The following is a 21318-nucleotide window of genomic DNA, read 5'->3' on the forward strand; positions in this document are numbered from 1 at the left end:
TGTTTGCCTGAAAAGAAGTCTTGACAGATTCCCCATCCCCTTGTGTGTGTGGGTTTTGTTTGTTTGTTTGTTTTTTGAGACAGAGTCTGGCTCTGTCGCCCAAGCTGGAGAGCGGTGACGTGATCTCGGCTCACCACATCCTCCGCCTCCCAGGTCTGAGCTATTTTCCCACCTCAGCCTCCCAAGTAACTGGGACTACAGGTGAGTGCCACCACACCTGGCTAATTTCTGTATTTTTAGTAGAGATGGGGTTTCACCACATTGGCCAGGCTGGTCTGGAACTCCTGACTTCAAGTGATCCACCCGCCTCAGCCTCCCAAAGTACTGGGATTACAGACATGAGCCACCGTGCCCAGCTGTGAGTGTGTGTTTGTCTGTCTTTTTTTTGTCAGATACCTGAAGGATTCATCCTTTATTCTTAAAGTAGGGCTGAATCAGGGCAATTGTTCATCATTCTTTAATAAGGTTTTAGGGACCACAGCATGCTTTTCAAAGGATTATTTGATTCTTCCTTTATTTCATGGAAATTTTACCTTTTTTAAAAAACTTAATTTTTATTTTAAGTTCAGGGGTACATTTGCAGGTTATTATATAAGTAAACTTGGGTTGTGGGGTTTTTTTGTACAGATTATTTAATCACCCCAGTATTAAGCCTAGTATCCATTAGTTATTTTTCCTGATCCTCTACCTCCTTCCATGCCCCACGCTCCAATAGGCCCCAGTGTCTGTTGTTCCACAATATGTGTCCATGTGTTCTCATAAGTTAGCTTCCACTTATGAGTGATAACATGTGGTATTTGGTTTTCTGTTCTGGCATTAGTTTGCTAAGGATAATGGCCTCCAGCTCCACCCGTGTTCCTGTGAAGGAAATGATCTTGTGCTTTTTTATGGTTCCATACTATTATTTCACGGAAATTTTACTTTCTAAAGAAGTTTTTTTGTAGAGATAGTGTCCTGCTATGTTGCCTAGGCTGGTCTCAAACTCCTGGCTTCAAGCAATCCTCCCTGCTTGGCCTCCCAGGGTGCTGGGATTATAGCTGTGAGCAATCACAACTGGCTCATGAAAATTTTAGGTCTACAAATGTTTTGGTTTTCTACTTTAGAGACTCCAGATATACTTATATGGGACATTTTTGTCCTTACGTGTTATCTGTTCAATAATGATTAATATTTTAATCTGCTTTTGCATTGACTGTGATGATTGCAAATCTTTCCTTTATGTTTGTAATACCAATTGTCATTGTTCTTTTCCATGGTCTTTCTAATTAATGTATGTAATGTTATTTATTTGTTTATTTTTGATTCTCAACTTACTTCCTTAAGTTTTATATTTCTCTTTTCACTTTATTGTGTTAGCCCCTTCTCTTTTATTTTATTGAAATGATTTTCTTTTCTTTTTCTTTATAAAATGCCAACCATGGGTAGGAAAATTTTCTTCTTTCCCTTGTGTCTTATTTCATTCATGCTGCCGCAATAATAGAGTATCTGGGACTAGGTAATTTATAATGAACAGAAATTTATTGGCTCACAGTTCTGGAGGCTTGAAATCCAAGATCGAGGTGCTGGCATCTTTCAAGGGCCTTCTTGCCAAGTCATCACATGGTGGAAAGCAGAAGGGCAAAAAGAGGAAAAAGGGAGCTAAACTTGCCCTTCTATAATGACATTAATTCAATCCATAAGAGAGGAGCCTAGTGGCCTAATCACCTCTCAAAGGTCTTACTTCTTAATACTATTAGAATGGCAATAATTTTTTTTTTTGTTTGTTTGTTTTGTTTTTGTTTTTGTTTTTGTTTTTAGAGAAGGAGTCTCGCTCTGTCACCCAGGCTGGAGTGCAATGGTGCAATCTCGGCTCACTGCAAGCTCTGCCTCCTGGGTTCATGCCATTCTCCTGCCTCACCCTCCTAAGTAGCTGGGGCTACAGGCGCCTGCCACCATGCCTGGCTAATTTTTTGTATTTTTAGTAGAGACGGGGTTTCACTGTATTAGCCAGGATGGTCTCTATCTCTGGACCTCATGATCCGCCCGCCTTGGCCTCCCAAAGTGCTGGGATTACAGGTGTGAAGCGAAGCCACCATGCCCAGCTGGCAATTAAATTTTAACATGAGTTTTGGAGAGGACAAGCATTCAAATCATAGCACGTTGGTTGATGTTTTCTTGTTTTATTATGAACTAGTTTCTTTTGCATGTTTTGTGTTGTATTTGTGGTGTATTCATAGTTGTCACATCATTTCTTTGCATCTTGCTCATACTTGAAATAGGCAATTTTGTCAAAAACTTTTAGCAGAACAGAATGGTACAAGTGAATTTCCTTAATAAACTTTTTTTTTTTTTTTTTTTTTTTTTGAGAAGGAGTCTTATATCTTGCTGTTGTTGCCCAGGCTGGAGTGCAGTGGTGTGATCTTGGCTCACTGCAACCTCTGCCTCCTGGGTTCAAGCTATTCTCCTGCCTCAGCCTCCAGAGTTGCTGGGATTATAGGCACCTGCCACCAGCCCTGGCTAATTTTTGTACTTTCAGTAGCGATTGGGTTTCGCCATGTTGACCAGGCTGGTCTCAAACTCCTGACCTCAGGTGATCTGCCTGCCTCGGCCTCCCAAAGTGCTGGGATTACAGGTGTTAGCCACCATGCCCAGCCTAATAAACATTTAATTTTCAGGTCTGTTTGCCTTCTTTGAGCTGCCATTTCTTGGCAAGGCATTGCTCTTGCTACCTTTCTATATAACCCTAGGGCAATGGGATGGGAATGGAGTTTGGTAAGACCTCTGTGGGACTGTATGCTCCTTTTGCTAGAGGTTCTGTCTTCTGCCTATGGGATTTTGCTTGGTGCCAAGCATTAAGGGTTCATGCTATCTGGCCTCTCTATACGTATCCTAATTTCATGGGGATATTGCTTTTGGGCTTTTATTTGTTTCACTATTGTAGTAAAACATAGCCAGCCTTGATTCTTACTTCCTCTATACAGATTCTTAGGTAATAAGGCTTTTCTTCATGAAAAGTTTTTCTTACTTTTCTCTGGGCTGTCTACTCAATTCATTCTCAGATTATTTCTAAGTTGTGAGGTATCAGTGAAAAATTCTGTTTTGTTAGCTCACTATCTTCCCAACACCTGTTTCATAGGTAATCTAGCCAAAATAATCATCTTTGCACCCTGCACCCCCTCCCTATTTTAAAAAATTACTACATGGAGCCAAGAGGGCTGAATAGGAACAGCTCCAGTCTACAGCTCCCAGCATGAGTGATGCAGAAGACGGGTGATTTCTGCATTTCCAACTGAGGTACCGGGTTCATCTCACTGGGGAGTGCCGGACAGTGGGTGCAGGACAGTGGGTGCAGTGCACTGTGCATGAGCCAAAGCAAGGCGAGGCATCGTGTCACCCGGGAAACGCAAGGGGTCAGGGAATTCCCTTTCCTAGTCAAAGAAAGGGGTGACAGACGGCACCTGGAAAATTGGATCACTCCCACCCTAATACTGCGCTTTTCCAATGGGCTTATCAAACGGCACACCAGGAGATTATATCCCACACATAGATCGGAGGGTCCTATGCCCACGGAGCCTCTCTCATTGCCAGCACAGTAGTCTGAGATCAAACTGCAAGGTGGCAGCGAGGCTTTGGTGGGGGGTGCCCGCCATTGCTCAGGCTTGAGTAGGTAAACAGAGCAGCTGGGAAGCTCGAACTGGGTGGGGCCCACCACAGCTCAAGGAGGCCTTCCTGCCTCTGTAGGCTCCACCTCTGGGGGCAGGGCACAGACAAACAAAAGGCAGCAATAACCTCTGCAGACTTTGAAGAGTCTGTCTGATAACTTTGAAGAGAGTAGTGGTTCTTCCAGCACGCAGCTTGAGATCTGAGAACGGGCAGACTGCCTCCTCAAGTGGGTCCCTGACCCCCGAGTAGCCTAACTGGGAGGCATCCCCCAGTAGGGGCGGACTGACACCTCACACGGCCGGGTACTCCTCTGAGACAAAACTTCCAGAGGAACGATCAGGCAGCAGCATTTGCGGTTCACCAATATCCGCTGTTCTGCAGCCACCACTGCTGATACCCAGGCAAACAGGGTCTGGAGTGGGCCTCCAGTAAACTCCAACAGACCTGCAGCTGAGGGTCCTGACTGTTAGAAGGAAAACTAACAAACAGAAAGGACATCCACACCAAAAACCCATCTGTACGTCACCATCGTCAAAGACCAAAGGTAGATAAAACCACAAAGATGGGGAAAAAACAGACCAGAAAAACCGGAAACTCTAAAAATCAGAGCGCCTCTCCTCCTCCAAAGGAACGCAGCTCCTCACCAGCAACGGAACAAAGCTGGATGGAGAATGACTTGACGAATCGAGAGAGGAAGGCTTCAGAAGATCATACTAGTCCGAGCTAAAGGAGGAAGTTTGAACCAATGGCAAAGAAGTTAAAAACTTTGAAAAAAAATTAGACGAATGGATAACTAGAATAATCAATGCAGAGAAGTCCTTAAAGGACCTGATGGAGCTGAAAACAATGGCACGAGAACTACGTGATGAATGCACAAGCCTCAGTAACCGATGCGATCAACTGGAAGAAAGGGTATCAGTGACGGAAGATGAAATAAATGAAATGAAGTGTGAAGAGAAGTTTAGAGAAAAAAGAAAAGAAATGAGCAAAGCCTCCGAGAAATATGGGACTATGTGAAAAGACCAAATCTACATCTAATTGGTGTACCTGAAAGTGACGGGGAGAATGGAATCAAGTTGGAAAACACTCTGCAGGATATCATCCAGGAGAACTTCCCCAATCTAGCAAGGCAGGTCACTATTCAAATTCAGGAAATACAGAGAACACCACAAAGATACTCCTCAAGAAGAGCAACTCCAAGACACGTAATTGTCAGATTCACCAAAGTTGAAATGAAGGAAAAAATGTTCAGGGCAGCCAGAGAGAAAGGTTGGGTTACCCACAAAGGGAAGCCTATCAGACTAACTGCTGATGTCTCAGCAGAAACTCTACGAGCCAGAAGAGAGTGGGGGCCAATATTCAACATTCTTAAAGAAAAGAATTTTCAACCCAGAATTTCATATCCAGCCAAACTAAGCTTCATAAGTGAAGGAAAAATAAAATACTTCACAGACAAGCAAATGCTGAGAGATTTTGTCACCACCAGGCCTGCTCTACAAGAGCTCCTGAAGGAAGCACTAACCATGGAAAGGAACAACTGGTACCAGGCACTGGAAAAACATGCCAAATTGTAAAGACCATCAAGGCTAGGAAGAAACTGCATCAACTAATAAGCAAAATAACCAGCTAACATCATAATGACAGGATGAAATTCACACATAACAATCCTAACCTTAAATGTAAATGGGCTAAATGCTCCAATTAAAAGGCACAGACTGGCAAATTGGATAAAGAGTCAAGACCCATCAGTATGCTGTATCAGGAAACCCATCTCACATGCAGAGACACACATAGGCTCAAAATAAAGGGATGGAGGGAGATCTACCAAGCAAATGGAAAACAAAAAAAGGCAGGGGTTGCAATCCTAGTCTCTGATAAAACAGACTTTAAACCAACAAAGATCAAAAGAGACAAAGAAGGCCATTGCGTAATGGTAAAGGGATCAATTCAACAAGAAGAACTAACTATCCTAAATATATATGTACCCAATACAGGAGCACCCAGAATCATAAAGCAAGTCCTTAGTGACCTACAAAATGACTTAGACCCCCACACAGTAATCATGGGAGACTTTAACACCCCACTGTCAACATTAGACAGATCAACGAGACAGAAAGTTAACAAGGATATCCAGGAATTGAACTCAGCTCTGCACCAAGCAGACCTAATAGACATCTACAGAACTCTCCACCCCAAATCCACAGAATATACATTCTTCTCAGCACCACACCACACCTATTCCAAAATAGACCACATAGTTGGAAGTAAAGCACTCCTCAGCAAATGTAAAAGAACAGAAATTATAACAAACTATCTCTCAGACCACAGTGCAATCAAACTAGAACTCAGGATTAAGAAACTCACTCAAAACTGCTCAACTACGTGGAAACTGAACAACCTGCTCCTGAATGACTACTAGGTACATAACAAAATGAAGGCAGAAATAAAGATGTTCTTTGAAACCAACAAGAACAAAGACACAACATACCAGAATCTCTGGGACACATTCAAAGCAGTGTGTAGAGGGAAATTTACAGGACTAAATGCCCACAAGAGAAAGCAGGAAAGATCTAAAATTGACACCCTAACATCACAATTAAAAGAACTAGAGAAGCAAGAGCAAACACATTCAAAAGCTAGCAGAAGGCAAGAAATAACTAAGATCAGAGCAGAACTGAAGGAAATAGAGACACAAAAAACCCTTCAAAAAATCAATGAATCCAGGAGCTGGTTTTTTGAAAACATCAACAAAATTGATAGACCACTAGCAAGACTAATAAAGAAGAGAGAAGAATCAAATAGACACAATAAAAAATGGCAAAGGGGATATCACCACTGATCCCACAGAAATACAAACTACCATCAGAAAATACTATAAACACCTCTACACAAATAAACTAGAAAATCTAGAAGAAATGGATAAATTCCTGGACACATACACCCTCCCAAGACTAAACCAGGTAGAATTTGAATCTCTGAATAGACCAATAACAGGCTCTGAAATTGAGGCAATAATTAATAGCTTACCAAGCAAAAAAAGTCCAGGACCAGATGGATTCACAGCCGAATTCTACCAGAGGTACAAGGAGGAGGTGGTACCATTCCTTCTGAAATTATTACAATCAATAGAAAAAGAGGGAATCCTCCCTAACTCATTTTATGAGGCCAGCATCATCCTGATACCAAAGCCTGGCAGAGACACAACAAAAAAAGAGAATTTTAGACAATATCCTTGATGAACATTGATGCAAAAATCCTCAATAAAATACTGGCAAACTGAATCCAGCAGCACATCAAAGAACTTATCCACCATGATCAAGTGGGCTTCATCCCTGGGATGCAAGGCTGGTTCAACATACGCAAATCAATAAACATAATCCAGCATATAAACAGAACCGAAGATAAAAACCACATGATTATCTCAATAGATGCAGAAAAGGCCTTTGACAAAATTCAACAACCTTCATGCTAAAAACTCTCAATAAATTAGGTATTGATGGGATGTATCTCAAAATAATAAGAGCTATGTATGACAAACCCACAGCCAGTATCATACTGAATGGACAAAAACTGGAAGCATTCCCTTTGAAAACTGGCACAAGACAGGGATGCCCTCTCTCATCACTCCTATTCAACATAGTGTTGGAAGTTCTGGCCAGGGCAATCAGGCAGGAGAAGGAAATAAAGGGCATTGAATTAGGAAAAGAGGAAGTCAAATTGTCCCTGTTTGCAGATGACATGATTGTATATCTAGAAAACCCCATCGTCTCAGCCCAAAATCTCCTTAAGCTGATAAGCAACTTCAGCAAAGTCTCAGGATACAAAATCAGTGTTCAAAAATCACAAGCATTCTTATACACCAATAACAGACAAACAGAGAGCCAAATCATGAGTGAACTCCCATTCACAATTGCTTCAAAGAGAATAAAATACCTAGAAATCCAACTTACAAGGGATGTGAAGGACTTCTTCAAGGAGAACTACAAACCACTGCTCAAGGAAATAAAAGAGGATACAAACAAATGGAAGAACATTCCATGCTCATGGGTAGGAAGAATCAATATCATGAAAATGGCCATACTGCCCAAGGTAATTTATAGATTTAATGCCATCCCCATCAAGCTACCAATGACTTTCTTCACAGAATTGGAAAAAACTAAATTCATGTAGAACCAAAAAAGAGCCTGCATCACCAAGTGAATCCTAAGCCAAAAGAACAAAGCTGGAGGCTTCATGCTACCTGACTTCAAACTATACTACAAGGCTACAGTAACCAAAACAGCATGGTGCTGGTACCAAAACAGAGATATAGACCAATGGAACAGAATAGAGCCCTCAGAAATAATGCCGCATATCTACAACTATCTGATCTTTGACAAACCTGAGAAAAACAAGCAATGGGGAAAGGATTCCCTATTTAATAAATGGTGCTGGGAAAACTGGTTAGCCATATGTAGAAAGCTGAAACTGGATCCCTTCCTTGCACCTTATACAAAAATTAATTCAAGATGGATTAAAGACTTACATGTTAGACCTAAAACCATAAAAACCCTACAAGAAAACCTAGGCAATACCATTCAGGACATTGGCCTGGGCAAGGACTTCATGTTTAAAACACCAAAAGCAATGGCAACAAAAGCCAAAATTGACAAATGGGATGTAATTAAACGAAAGAGCTTCTGCACAGCAAAAGAAACCACCATCAGAGTGAACAGGCAACCTACAGAATGGGAGACAATTTTTGCAACCTACTTATCTGACAAAGGGCTAATATCCAGAATCTACAATGAACTCAATCAAATTTACAAGAAAAAAACAACCCCATCGAAAAGTGGGCGAAGGATATGAACAGACACTTCTCAAAAGAAGACATTTATGCAGCCAAAAAACACATGAAAAAATGCTCATCATCACTGGCCATCAGATAAATGCAAATCAAAACCACAATGAGATACCATCTCACACCAGTTAGAATGGCAATCATTAAAAAGTCAGGAAACAACAGGTGCTGCAGAGGATGTGGAGAAATAGGAACACTTTTACACTGTTCTAGGACTGTAAACTAGTTCAACCATTGTGGAAGACAGTGTGGTGATTCCTCAGGGATCTAGAACTAGAAATACCATTTGACCCAGCCATCCCATTACTGGGTATATACCCAAAGGACTATAAATCATGCTGCTATAAAGACACATGCACATGTATGTTTATTGCGGCATTATTCACAATAGCAAAGACTTGGAACCAACCCAAATGTCCAACAATGATAGACTGGTTAAGAAAATGTGGCACATATACACCATGGAATACTCTGCAGCCATAAAAAATGATGAGTTCATGTCCTTTGTAGGGACATGGATGAAGCTGGAAACCATCATTCTCAGCAAACTATCGCAAGGACAAAAAACCAAACACCGCATGTTCTCACTCATAGATGGGAATTGAACAATGAGAACACAGGAAGGGGAACATCACACACAGGGGACTGTTGTAAGGTAGGGGGAGCGGGGCGGGATAGCATTAGGAGATATACCTAATGCTAAATGACGAGTTAATGGGTGTAGCACACCAACATGGCACATGTATACATATGTAACAAACCTGCTCGTTGTGCACATGTACCCTAAAACTTAAAGTATAATAATAAAAAAAATTAAAATTAAAAAAATAAAAATTACTCTACGACATCCTAGTTTCTTTACCATTTGGTTAAGTTGCATATTCTGTTCATGAGTCTATATGATGGGATAAGTAGATTTTGGTGTTCGGATTTCACTGTGCCATCTTTACTTGGAATTCGAATTTTTTAGATATTTTTTAAAAAGTGTAGAATAGTTTTATATTTCTAGAACAGTTGTGAAGATCATACAGATAGTTGCTGCATAATCCTCACCAGTTTCTTTTATTGTTAACATCTTAAATTACCATGATACTTTTGTCACAGGGAGAATTCAGTATTGTTACATAACTATTAACTAAACTGTATACTTTCTTTGGATTTCACGAATTTTTCTCGAATATCCTGTTTATGCTCTAGGATCCTATGCAGGATTGGATTTAGTTTGTATGTCTCCCTAGCCTGTCCTGGGCTGTGACATTTTCTCTAACTTTTCTTGTGTTTTAAGACCTTGATAGTTTTGAGGCATATTGATCAAGGTATTTTTCACAGAATGTTTCTCAATTTGGGTTTGTCTCATGGTTATGTTGGGTTTATGAGATTTTAGGATGAAGACTGTAGAAGTGAGTGCCATTTTCCTCATGTCATTTGAAGGTTATATTTTCCTAATAGGATTTACTACCAGTAATATTAACCTTGATCATCTGGCCAAGATATGGTTTGCTAAGTTTCTCCACTGTAAAGTTACTTACCTCCATTCCTTTGTTCATACTCTACTCTTTGGAAGTAAATCACTAAGTACAGTCCATACTAAAGAATGAAGATGGGAGGTTGTTGAGCCCCACCTCCTGAGGGGAGAATACTTACATACATTATATGTAATACTTTAATACAGGAGATTTGTCTCTTTTCCCATTTATTCATTTATTCAGCCATTTGTGTCAGTATGGATTCATAGATGTTCATTTAATACTTTGGATTATAATCTAATACTATGTTATTTATGTTGTTGCTTGAAATGTTCTACCTTTGTGGATTGGAAGCTCTTTCAGGTTAGCTCCTATATTTCTTTGACATGTCCCCATTCCTTTCTGTTACTTATTTGTTTTTGTTTTGAGATGGGGTCTTGCTCTGTTGTCCAGGCTGGAGTGCAGTCGTATGATTACAGCTCACTGCAGCCTTGACCTCTTGGGCTCAAGCAGTCCTCCCACCTCAGCCTCCCCAGTAACTGGGACTGCAGGTACTCACTTGGCTAATGCCTGGCTAATTTTTAGAAATTTTTTTAGAAATAGAGTCTCACTATATTGCCTAGGCTAGTCTCAAGCTCCTGGGCTCAAATGATACTCCTGCCTCAGCCTTCCAAAGTTCTGGAATTACAGGCATGAGCCACTACACCTGGTCTCTTCTGATTTTTGAACATTTTCTTTTTGGCATGGCAGAATGCTCCAGGGTCACCTTATGTAAGGATGTATAGAGCTGTGCCCCTCCAGTAGATTCAGTCATTCCTCCAAGGAACTCTAGATCCTTTTATTGGAAAATAGTATTAGAAACCAAGATCTGGGTATGGGGTGTGCCCTTTGTTGGGGGAGTATGACTACTTCTAGACCCTTTCTGCAGACAGAGTAGGAAATACACACACACACACACACATATATATATATATATATAGTAGTATCTTATACTATATATATATATAGTAGTATCTTATACTATATATATGTGTGTGTATATATATGTGTGTGTGTATATATATACACACTAACTGATGTATACACATCTATATATATACTATATACACTAACTGATGTATACATACACATATCTCTTATTTATGCATTTGTATCTATCCATTTGTATCTATCCATTTGTATCTATATCAAGCTAAACATGAGTTCACACTGATGTTCTTAATTCTAATCCATTACCACACTGTTTATTCTAGCCTTCCCCTTTTGTTCATCTGTAAATTACTCTACCCAATGGTGACAAAACTGGCCCCCACCAACCACCATCTATTTACTTATTTGTTGAAACCCAATATACGTTATAACTCTTTCTGAATCATTAACCTGTACTTCCATGAGAAATAACTTTAGCAATGAGAATATACTATGTATAGTTGTTTTAGTGTTTAGGCTTATAGTTTCAAGACACCATTTGCTAAAATTACTTAAATTGGCTCCTTCCTCTGCCCCACCTCTTTAAGTTAGTTTAGGCCATATTTTTTAACGTAATTAGAGTTATTTATCGTAGTCTGCATTCTATCCTAGTGTCCTTTGATCTCCTAGTTGGTTTCTTTGGGTGCATACCTTGATTCACTATGTGCTGTAAATATCTGTGGGTTTTGACAAATGGGTAGTATCATGTATCCAAATTAGTTCTGCCACTTTAAAATCCCTACTGCTTCTTCTACTCAAATCTTCCTCCCTCCCCAACTCTGTGGCAACTACTGACCTGCTTTCTTCCCTTAATAGTCTTTCCTTTTTTAGAATGTCGTATGAATGGAATCATACAATATGTAGCCTTTTCAAATTGGCTTCTTTCATTTAGCAGAATGCATTCATGTTAATGCATTAATTTATGTAATGTTCTTTTTTTCTTGTTGAATAGTATTCCATTGTATATCACAGTTTTTGATTCATTCCTTTGTATAAAGGATATCTTGGTTACTTCTTTTTTTGGTGATTTTGAGTAAAGTTGTTCTAAGTATTCACATACAGGTTTTTGTCTGGACATATATTTTCACATCAGTTGAGTAAACCCAGTAGCAATACTGCTGAATCATAAGTTAAATCTATGTTAATTTTATAAGAAACTGCCAAATTCTTTTCCAGAGTGGCTATACTAGCAATGAATCAGAGTTCCTGTTGCTGTATATCCAAGGAATATACAAGCATTTGGAACTATTGTTTTTGTTTTGTTTTGTTTCTTGTTTTGGATGTTAGACATTCTAACAGGTGTGTAGTAGTATCTTAGTATTTTTATTTGCATTTCCCTGGTGACAAATCATATTGAGCATCTTTTTATATGTTTATTCTTCATCTGCATATCTTCTTTGGTAAAGTGTTCAGGTATTTGATAGTTTTTCAAATTGGATTATTTTTCCTTGTTGTTTAAAAGAGTTGTTTATATTCTGGATATAAGTCGTTTATCAGATATGTGGCTTGCAAATATTTTCTTCTAGTCGATGTCTTGTTTTTTTGAGTTTCTTAGTGTGTTTGGCAGAACACAAGTTTTAAATTTTGATAACACTTAAATTTTGATAACATTAAAAAATCTTTTTTTTTTTTGCTTATGGACATTCTTATATTCTACCACCATTTGTTGGAAAGGCTGTCATTTCTACATTAAATTTCCTTTGCACCTTTGTCAAAAATAAGTTGACTATATATCTGTGGGTTAATTTCTGAATTTACTATTCTGTTTCATTAACCTATATGTTGATCCCTTTGTCAATATCACATAATCTTGATAGTGAGTCTTGAAATCAGGTGTAGTCTTCCAACTTTGCCCTTTTATTACAGAATTGTTTTGGCTATTCTAGATAACCTTTTTACAAAATTTCAGTAGTATAGTCATTAAAACTTTAGAACTCTTCTTTGGAGATTTGCAGGTACTATAATGTTCAATTTATCAGGCACCAAACAGTGGTATATTATATTTACATGCAATTTATGTTCATAAATTTTATTATGTAAATCAGTCACCAATTTTATTCATGAGATTTGCTTCTAAAAAGATTTTTATGCTTTTAAAAAATCAAATTGACCTCCAAAAGACAACAAATCAATTTTTCATAAAATGTCACAACTCTTTTGAAGTAGGTATATTCATGTTTTATAGATGAAAGAAGCTTAGAGGGCTAGACTACTTGGCCAAAGACTCAAAGTCAGTCAATTACACATTGTCAGAATGTCTACCTCAGATTTACACAGGCAACTCAAACTTAGCATATCCAAAATGAAACTTATTAATTCATTCTTAAAACCTGATCCTCCTCCTTAATCCCTTATTCTGATCAGTGTTACAACCATCTGCCTACATATCCAAGCCAAAACTTCTTCCTCAGAACTTCTATTAAACTGATATTTTATTTGGTTTATTCTATCTCTTTAACTAAAATATTTAAATTGAGCCTATCATTCTTCCCTATTTTTTACCCTTCATTGCATATCTACTTTAATTTATACATTTATTTGTTACAGTTTTTATTAAAGTATATTGAAATTAGTGTTCCTTAAGACAGAATCTTTTTCATTTTGTCTTTTAGAGTATTAGTATTAAGGGAAGAATGGGAATGGGAGAAAAGGAATGCATTCAATTCTCAGGCTTTTCTTTTTAATTCATTCAGTAAATATTTATTGACTATACTGTGTCAGGTACAGTGCTAGTTGCTGGGGACACAGCATTATGGTCAAATTGACTTAAGTAAATAAGTAAGTAATTATATAAATGCTTAAAACAATTAACAGTTAATCTGAAGAATTTTTGGTTCCTAGAAACAGCTTACAAGAGGGACTCCTTCTGTATCAGAGTCTAGGAGTTCAGGTAGGGGGAAGAGTCAGGGAAGGCCACACATACCAAGCAAGAAAAGCAACAGCAACAAAGAATATTATGTCAGCATAGTATCAGATGGTTCTATGAGGTTCTTTTCTCTTCTGCTGAATCTATAGTTTCTGAACCGTCAAGAGTGTGTTTTAGACTACATCTTGATAACAGGACCAATGCATAACTGTTTTGCTTGACTGAAAGGTATATTTGGGGGCATCGAGTATACGATAAAATTATATAAATCGTTCACATCTTTTAAAAAAATTCCTAATTTTTGCTTCCTATAATCTTCAGATCCTTTGTTGTCTTTTTTCTCTCATCTGCTTTGCTACTTCTGATCTACATTGTATCTCTGTTACAGTGTCTGCTTTGTCTTATTCTGCCTCTCTCTGCTTTTCTTTACCCCTTGGCTTTAATGCTTTTTCTCTTTTTTGGCTTTTATCAAAAACTAGGGAAAAAAATAAAAAAGGATTCAAGTTAAAATTACCTGCATATACATACTCTTATACACGTTTGCATTTGTATACTTCAGCTTTTCAGATCTTGATACCTTTTTTTCAGTCTCTTTGCTATTGTTGGTACTTTTTTAACATGTTAAGTGTGGTGGTGTGTAGAAAATGAGAGAGAATAAAAGCAAACAAATCAGAATTTTCTGATTAGAATAAAAGCCAACAAATAAGAATTTTCAGAAAAATGTGAAATTTGTTTATCATTGGAGGTCAACGTTTGGCATCTTAGGATTGAACAAGGTGAACGACTGTAGTTTCAGAAAAGAAAAAGGTGATATTGACTGATTTAGGGATAAATCAAGAAATGCGACATTTCACGCATGGATCTTTTCACTTAGAGTGCAAGGATGTCAGTCAGAATTTGCATGGTATAGGAAATCAATTGAAACTTGAGCCCATAGACATTTACTTCAGCAAAATTCTTACTAATTATCATGACTATGTCAAGTTAGACTGTTGTAGGCATAATTTAAAGTTTACAAAAGGTTGAAATTCTTTTGTCTAATTGTAAACCCCATATTAATGAGATATAATTTATAGTTCATCAGATATATTTCATATAACACCAACTATTATTTTAAGTCTTTATTTAAATCAGTAAAGTGTTATGTGTTGTACATACCACTAGTAAACCTTAGTACCTTCCCCAAAGTCATTTTAAATAGAAAATTAAAGCCATGTATAGCTGTTTCAAATCACCTCTTTTCTGAAAAGGCAAGTTGTCTAAGTTTTGCGTTGTTTTAAGTGACACAGTATGTGATATACTTACTGTAGACCTGAATTTCATTTTCTGAAAATTATTTTTGTTGATTCCTAATCTTTAACTAGATATTGAATGATCTAGCTTAGAAAATTATGGCAAATATTCCAAATTGGCACTTAACAGTGCATTAACATCAAAGATCTAGTCTCATTTTCCAACACTCTGTATCAAGGATTTGCAAAGTAAGAACTTATGTTGAAATTCAGCCTGCTACCTGTTTTGTAAATAAAGTTTTATTGGGATACAACTACACTTGATCACTTATTGTGTATGGCTGCTTTTGTACTATGGAGGCAGAATTTAGTAGCTATGATAAGAAAGCATATGTTAAAGCCTAAAATAATTACTATTTGGCCATTTGCAGAAAAACTTGGCTGATCCCTACTCTATATAATCTACTTGAGACTAAATTATGACATAATCTATCTTTAATATCTGTGATATCCATGATATTTCCTGAAACTTTTAAAAAAATACAAGTAGAGAAATACAAGTATCAACTTTTTCTCTTTCCAGACTCATGTTTGTATTGAAAGTTACTTGCATCTATGCAGATTTTCAAATCTTGAAGTAATCATTTTTTTATTTTAACTAGCTATATATTTTTTTCCTGGCCATTTATCACTATAATTATATCAGTTATAAAGAATAATAACAAAACAAGATTGAGATCCAAATGCTAAGTGGCTGACTTAGCTCACTTACATCCTGTGTGTCAGACCTAGCACAGTAGCCTTACCAAAAACATACTTGAAATTCACTTATCGGCAAAATGACAAGTCAGTATATATTATGTGCTTTTAGCAGCAATCACACAAATTATTTAAAGTCTGAATACTAAATTCATGTGCCAGGGATCTGGAATAGCCCTTGATAAGAACTTTTGATTCTGATTTTTAAAAAATGTTTAAATTATTAGTAGGGAATTTTAATATTAGATTAAATACAATTATCTTAAACCTTTCCTATTGAAAGCTGTTAATTTAAAACGTTTGAACTCTTCATCTTCCTCTCCTTAAAGTAATGCTTTACATTGCAATGCCTGAAGACAGCCTTAAATATTACATAGAAATTCCATACACATTTTTTTTGTGTGTTGATTATTTGGAATATACAGACTAGGTAACCTACTGTTATTTCCTTCCTGGTCATATAAAATTCTTTGAAACTAAAAATAGAGATTTATAACCTTGGTAACTAAATGTCTTTTGTTGTTGCAAAGGTTCCAGAGGAATCTAACAGTCCAAATATTTAATTGTCCTGTATCTGTTCACATTTTAAATCATCAAGGTTAACAAGGTAATTGTGAAGTTTATAAGCATTTTAATTGGATTTTATTGGGTAGCAGCCATAATTAGATCTTACTTTGATTTTAGCTAAAAAGAATGGCAATAAAAGATAACATAAGATAAATATTTCTCACCACATATAACTTCCTTAGAAATCGTATTTAGCCAACCAATTACTGCTGGTTAAATGCCACTCATTTTCTTCAAATATTTTCACTATGATAATAAATAAATGTAAGAATTTTATTATCTTATACTTTTCTGTTAGGTTTTTCAATTAAGATGAAAAGAAGTGTTTATCTTCACAATTCTTGTAGAGCAAACTTTTGTTAGGCAGCATCTTTGAAAATTGTTCATTTATTTTGAAGAAAAAAAGATAAGAGATGAAAGTAGTTACCCTTCTTGAAACGTAAACCTAAGTGGATGTTAGTTGTTTGAGATACACTGAATTATATATAACTTAAAATTACTGTACCTTCCTGTTAACTGATACTATTTATGTCTAGAAATAGCTCTTTAATATATGTGTATATATTTTTTCTGTTAAAATACTAAGTTCTAAAAGTACTACTTTTCCATGAGTGTAGTAATTTTATCCAGTTATGAAGTTTGGAACCATTTTATGGCATATTTATTAGGTGTCTTCTATTATCTTTGGCTAGTATCCTATTTTATGGTAAATGTCAAATCACAGGAGCACAGAAACGGGGAAAACTTGAGAAAACAGAAACTTGGATATCTAAACTTTTTAGTATAATTTTAAAATAATTGAGATCCTTTCTAGAATCTATACCTTTTCACTAACACATATCACAAATTTTCTTTTAATTACTTTGAATGGTTGCCTAAATTATATTATAGACATTTTGTAGGTAATTTAAAACTACTTTCTTTACCTTTACTGCATTTCTTTAATTTCTCAACATCAGCAAACATTTCAGTAGCCACTACGACTCTTAAAAGACAAAATGCATTTCTGAGGGGAGCCAGTTTGTATTTTTTGTCTTTATGTTGAATAATTCTACATATATTATGAAGAAGAAAATAACAGTCGTCTAAAAATTGTGGTCAGCCTTCCTGTGCATTTGTTTCATAATAACAAATAGGTAACAGCAAGAGATTTTTACTTCAAATTTAGTGTAATTATTTGTCATTGCTTTTAAGGGAACATAGTTAAACTTTGTAATAAAAATACTAGCCTTGTTTTACTTATGATGGTGTCCAAAAAAAGAGAGGAAATACAGTTTCTGATAAAAATGGAAAGTCCAGGAATAAATATAATGATGAGAATGAGTGCTTTTATCACTGGGGAACTTTCTTCATCTAAGCACATATGAACAATTGATCCTTGTAGTCATATATAGCAGTAAACATTAATAACTTAACAGTCTGAAGTCAGTGCAGAAGATATGGAGCATTATTGAAAGATGGAGTCGAGCAGGTGGCACTTTAATATGTTCAGTGTCATGGTTGACTCTAAAGACTAGTCGAATGAAATTACTTGAGGTTCTAAAGATTTAAAAAGCGAACTCATTTTGCTGCACTAAGGAAATGCTACTGATCAGGCTTTCTGTGTCCCTTTTTTCTAGGCTAGAAAATATTAACCCTGAAGAAAATGACATGGTAAGCCATTCTCTGAGGAGATTTCTTGATGTCAGTCTTATATCTTAGAGGCTTAAGTTCAATTGAGTGGGTTTCAAGAACTAAGATGTGGGAAAAAGAAGAATTGACACACTAATAATGTACATCTTTGCTGCAATATGAAAATTCAATAACTTCACTCAGTCAATTTACAATTCACATGTGCCTATTAATTAAAACCCTATATTAAATAAAATATATTAAAACTTCATGTCTGACTAACATATAATGGTGTTGGTAGACATTACAGGAATTACTGAACAGAATAAACAATGCAGACACAGGGATAGCTATTCAGAAGAATGGAGCTATAATTGTGGATAGAATCTACAAGACCAAGGAATGTAAAATGAGAATAACTGCAGAAGAAATGAGTGCACTAATAGAAGAACGGGATGCTGCCTTGTCTAAGGTAACTCTGCATATATCTGTAAAAGCATATACTTACCATTTTCCTCTCTCTTTTTTTAACCATTAAAAACTGACTTTGGCCCAGATATTCTTAATTCACATTAATTTTTAGCACATAATTAATACCACAGTGATTAGCTATATTAAAATAATTATGTATTTTATTATACTACTGTTCAAAATATGAAACCTCATTTTAAATAAAATTTAATGCAGTCTCATTTCTTAATAAAATTAAACTTGTTTTATTGCAGACTAACTTGTTATAGAAATTGTTATATTTTTTCAACTAATCACTTTTATATGGGACTTCTTACTTAAATTACAGTTTTCTGAAGGCTGAGACTATGTCTATATTACTGTTTTATTCCCAGTGCCTAATTCAGTACCTTTTAGTAAACCTTGATTAATGGATCAAAATTATTCATGTATTTTTTTCTGAATGCTACTTACACCTTCCTGCTCTACCTGAAACCTGATTACCTCCCTCAGGCCACTGCTTCCAGTGCAGTCCTTTCAACTAGTGGCTGTGCTCTCTCTCATACCAGTTATACCACTGGGCTTGGAGGCTTGTTTCTTGTTATTTTATTTATTTATTTATTTATTTATTTATTTATTTATTTAGTGTGTGTGTGGAGATTTGGTATCACCTTGTTTCCCAGGCTGCTCTTGAACTCTTGGCCTCAAGTGATCCTCCTCCCTCGACCTCCCAAAGTGTTGGGGATTACAGGCATGAGCCACCACACCTGGCCTTGTTAGTGTTTTCAGATCAATGTCTTTTTCACTCCCTAAATACCTCCAGCTCTGAAACTCATGCATCAGACTGTACCACCCAGTGCACACTATTGTTGTAGTCATGTACACACTTCTATGTCACTTCTCTTGTTTTGTTAAAATTTTTGGGCCTATTCCAATGTCTCTTTCTTCAGCCTACTCCTGTCATAATTCTTGGTGATGTAAATTCCTATGTAGATAATCCTTTCAAAAATTGCAGCCTCTTATTTCCTAAATTTCTCTACTTTAGTCATTGTGTGCTGCACACTGTATCTGCTATCTGCTCTGTGGTCATACTCTGTTCCTGGTCATTCTGAGTCTCAATGTCAAGCTTCCCGCTTTCTGACTACCAGCTGCTATCTTTCTAGCTCATTCATGCTAGAACTCTGACTCCAGCATTTTTTTTTTTTTTTTTTTTAGACAGAGTCTTGGTCTGTCACCCAGGCTGGTGTGCAGTAGTGTGATCTTGGCTCACTGCAGTCTCTGCCTCCCAGGTTCAAGTGATTCTTCTGTCTCAGCCTCCTGAGTAGCTGGGACTACAGGTGTGCACCACCAAGCCCAGCTAATTTTTTGGTATTTCTTGTAGAGATAGGGTTTTGCCATGTTGGCCAGGCTGGTCTTGAACTGCTGACCTCAAGTGATCCACCCACCTCGCCCTCCGAAAATGCTGGGATTACAGATGTGAGCCACCACGCCTGGCCTCAGCTTATTTCTATCAATCCTACTAACTCTTTTCTGTCCCTCAAACCCCTTATGTCCTTACTCCCCCACCCCAACACACACACATCTGGCTTAAATTCCATAGCCCATTATAATTATCGCCAACTTGCACATAATATACCCTCATTTCTCTTTGCCCTCTTCCTTTGTCCTGCTCACCCAGCAAAATCAAAATCTAGTTAAATGAATCTCTGTATCTGTTTTGTATCTTCACAGCTTTGTAAGGCAGGAGAAAAATCACACAAATTTACTGACTGTACTTACCTTAAATCCATGACCAACTATTAATATATTCGGTTAGGTTCTTAGTGTTGCCTGGCAACTTCTTGGCCTTTTGCTTGTCTATTCACTCTCCCCTCTAGAGGACTATTTTATCTCTTCTTTCTCCTTAGTTATCTCACCTCTCCTCCCAGTTAAAAAGATAACTTCTGCATGCCCACAGCCATTTCATCTACTAGCCTACCTGCATTTGCACCCATGTGCTCTGCCTTTTCTACTTTACTTTTTTCTAACTACATGCTTCTATTTAAAGACAATCTCTCTATTTCCATACTAGTTCACATCTTTTCTGGCCTTCACAAGGTGATCGCTTAACCACTTGTTCCTTTTCTCTCCTACTTCATAAAATGTTTGATATTAGTTCATTTCCATTGCTATCCAAAATGCCTTACCACCTCCCATGGAGGCTGAGTGGAAGTTTTGGTAAGTCTTGGCCTAGTTGTGGTTCACCCCTGTATTTTGGATGAGGCCTCCCAAACTGAGAGCTGAGTATTTACAAGGGCCCGACTCCTGGACGATCCTGTATTCTAGTGTGTGTTTCCTTAGCACTGGAAGACTGTGGAAAAACTCAAATATTTTTTCAGAGGTTTGAGGGCTTAGCTTTTTAACTTAAAGACCTGTAGAAGTTTGGAATTTGGCAAATGATTTGGTTCAGAAACAAGTCTCAAATCTCCATTTTGTCACTTCAGCCCTGAATAGCTGTCAAAAGCTTGGGTGGTTTCTCTGTCTTCCAGCAGGAGCTCTTTGCCTAGTTAAAGCCTGATTTCTCAGTGTTTTCCCCATACCTAGAATATGACACTCTCAGGGGGAAAAAATAACTGCAGATACTCCAGTCCTTCCTCTCCAGTTAACTCCTCTTCAGAATCTTAGACACTCAAGCCATTATTGCAGCAACAGCCCTCTGATACCTTTAGGCAGATGATTTTTGCATTAAATCTGGCTTTTCTTGTTCTTGAATGAAGCATTCGTTCACCACAAATGATTCCATGCTGTCTAGACATGGAAGTAAGTTAACTAAAATAAGCACATAGAGCATAATTAAATTGACTGCCACTCATTCCCTCTTCCTATCTTTTCTCCCTCCACTGACTTTCATGGTATAAAAGGATAAATAAATAAGAA

General features: G+C 37.1%; 1 protein-coding gene across 50 annotated transcripts in view; it reads left to right on the forward strand.

The window, feature by feature from the left end:
- Positions 1-21318, forward strand: part of MIPOL1 (mirror-image polydactyly 1) — a 387061-nt gene that overhangs the window by 93259 nt on the left and 272484 nt on the right. For all 50 annotated transcript variants that reach the window (XM_063596040.1, XM_008957156.6, XM_034937464.4 and 47 more), the window contains 2 exons: positions 17961-17994; positions 18254-18424. In XM_063596040.1, coding sequence (XP_063452110.1) covers positions 17961-17994; positions 18254-18424 — 205 coding nt within the window. The remainder of the gene's footprint in view (positions 1-17960; positions 17995-18253; positions 18425-21318) is intronic.

Source organism: Pan paniscus, chromosome 15 (assembly GCF_029289425.2).
Source record: "Pan paniscus chromosome 15, NHGRI_mPanPan1-v2.0_pri, whole genome shotgun sequence".
Classification (NCBI taxonomy): Eukaryota; Metazoa; Chordata; class Mammalia; order Primates; family Hominidae; genus Pan; species Pan paniscus.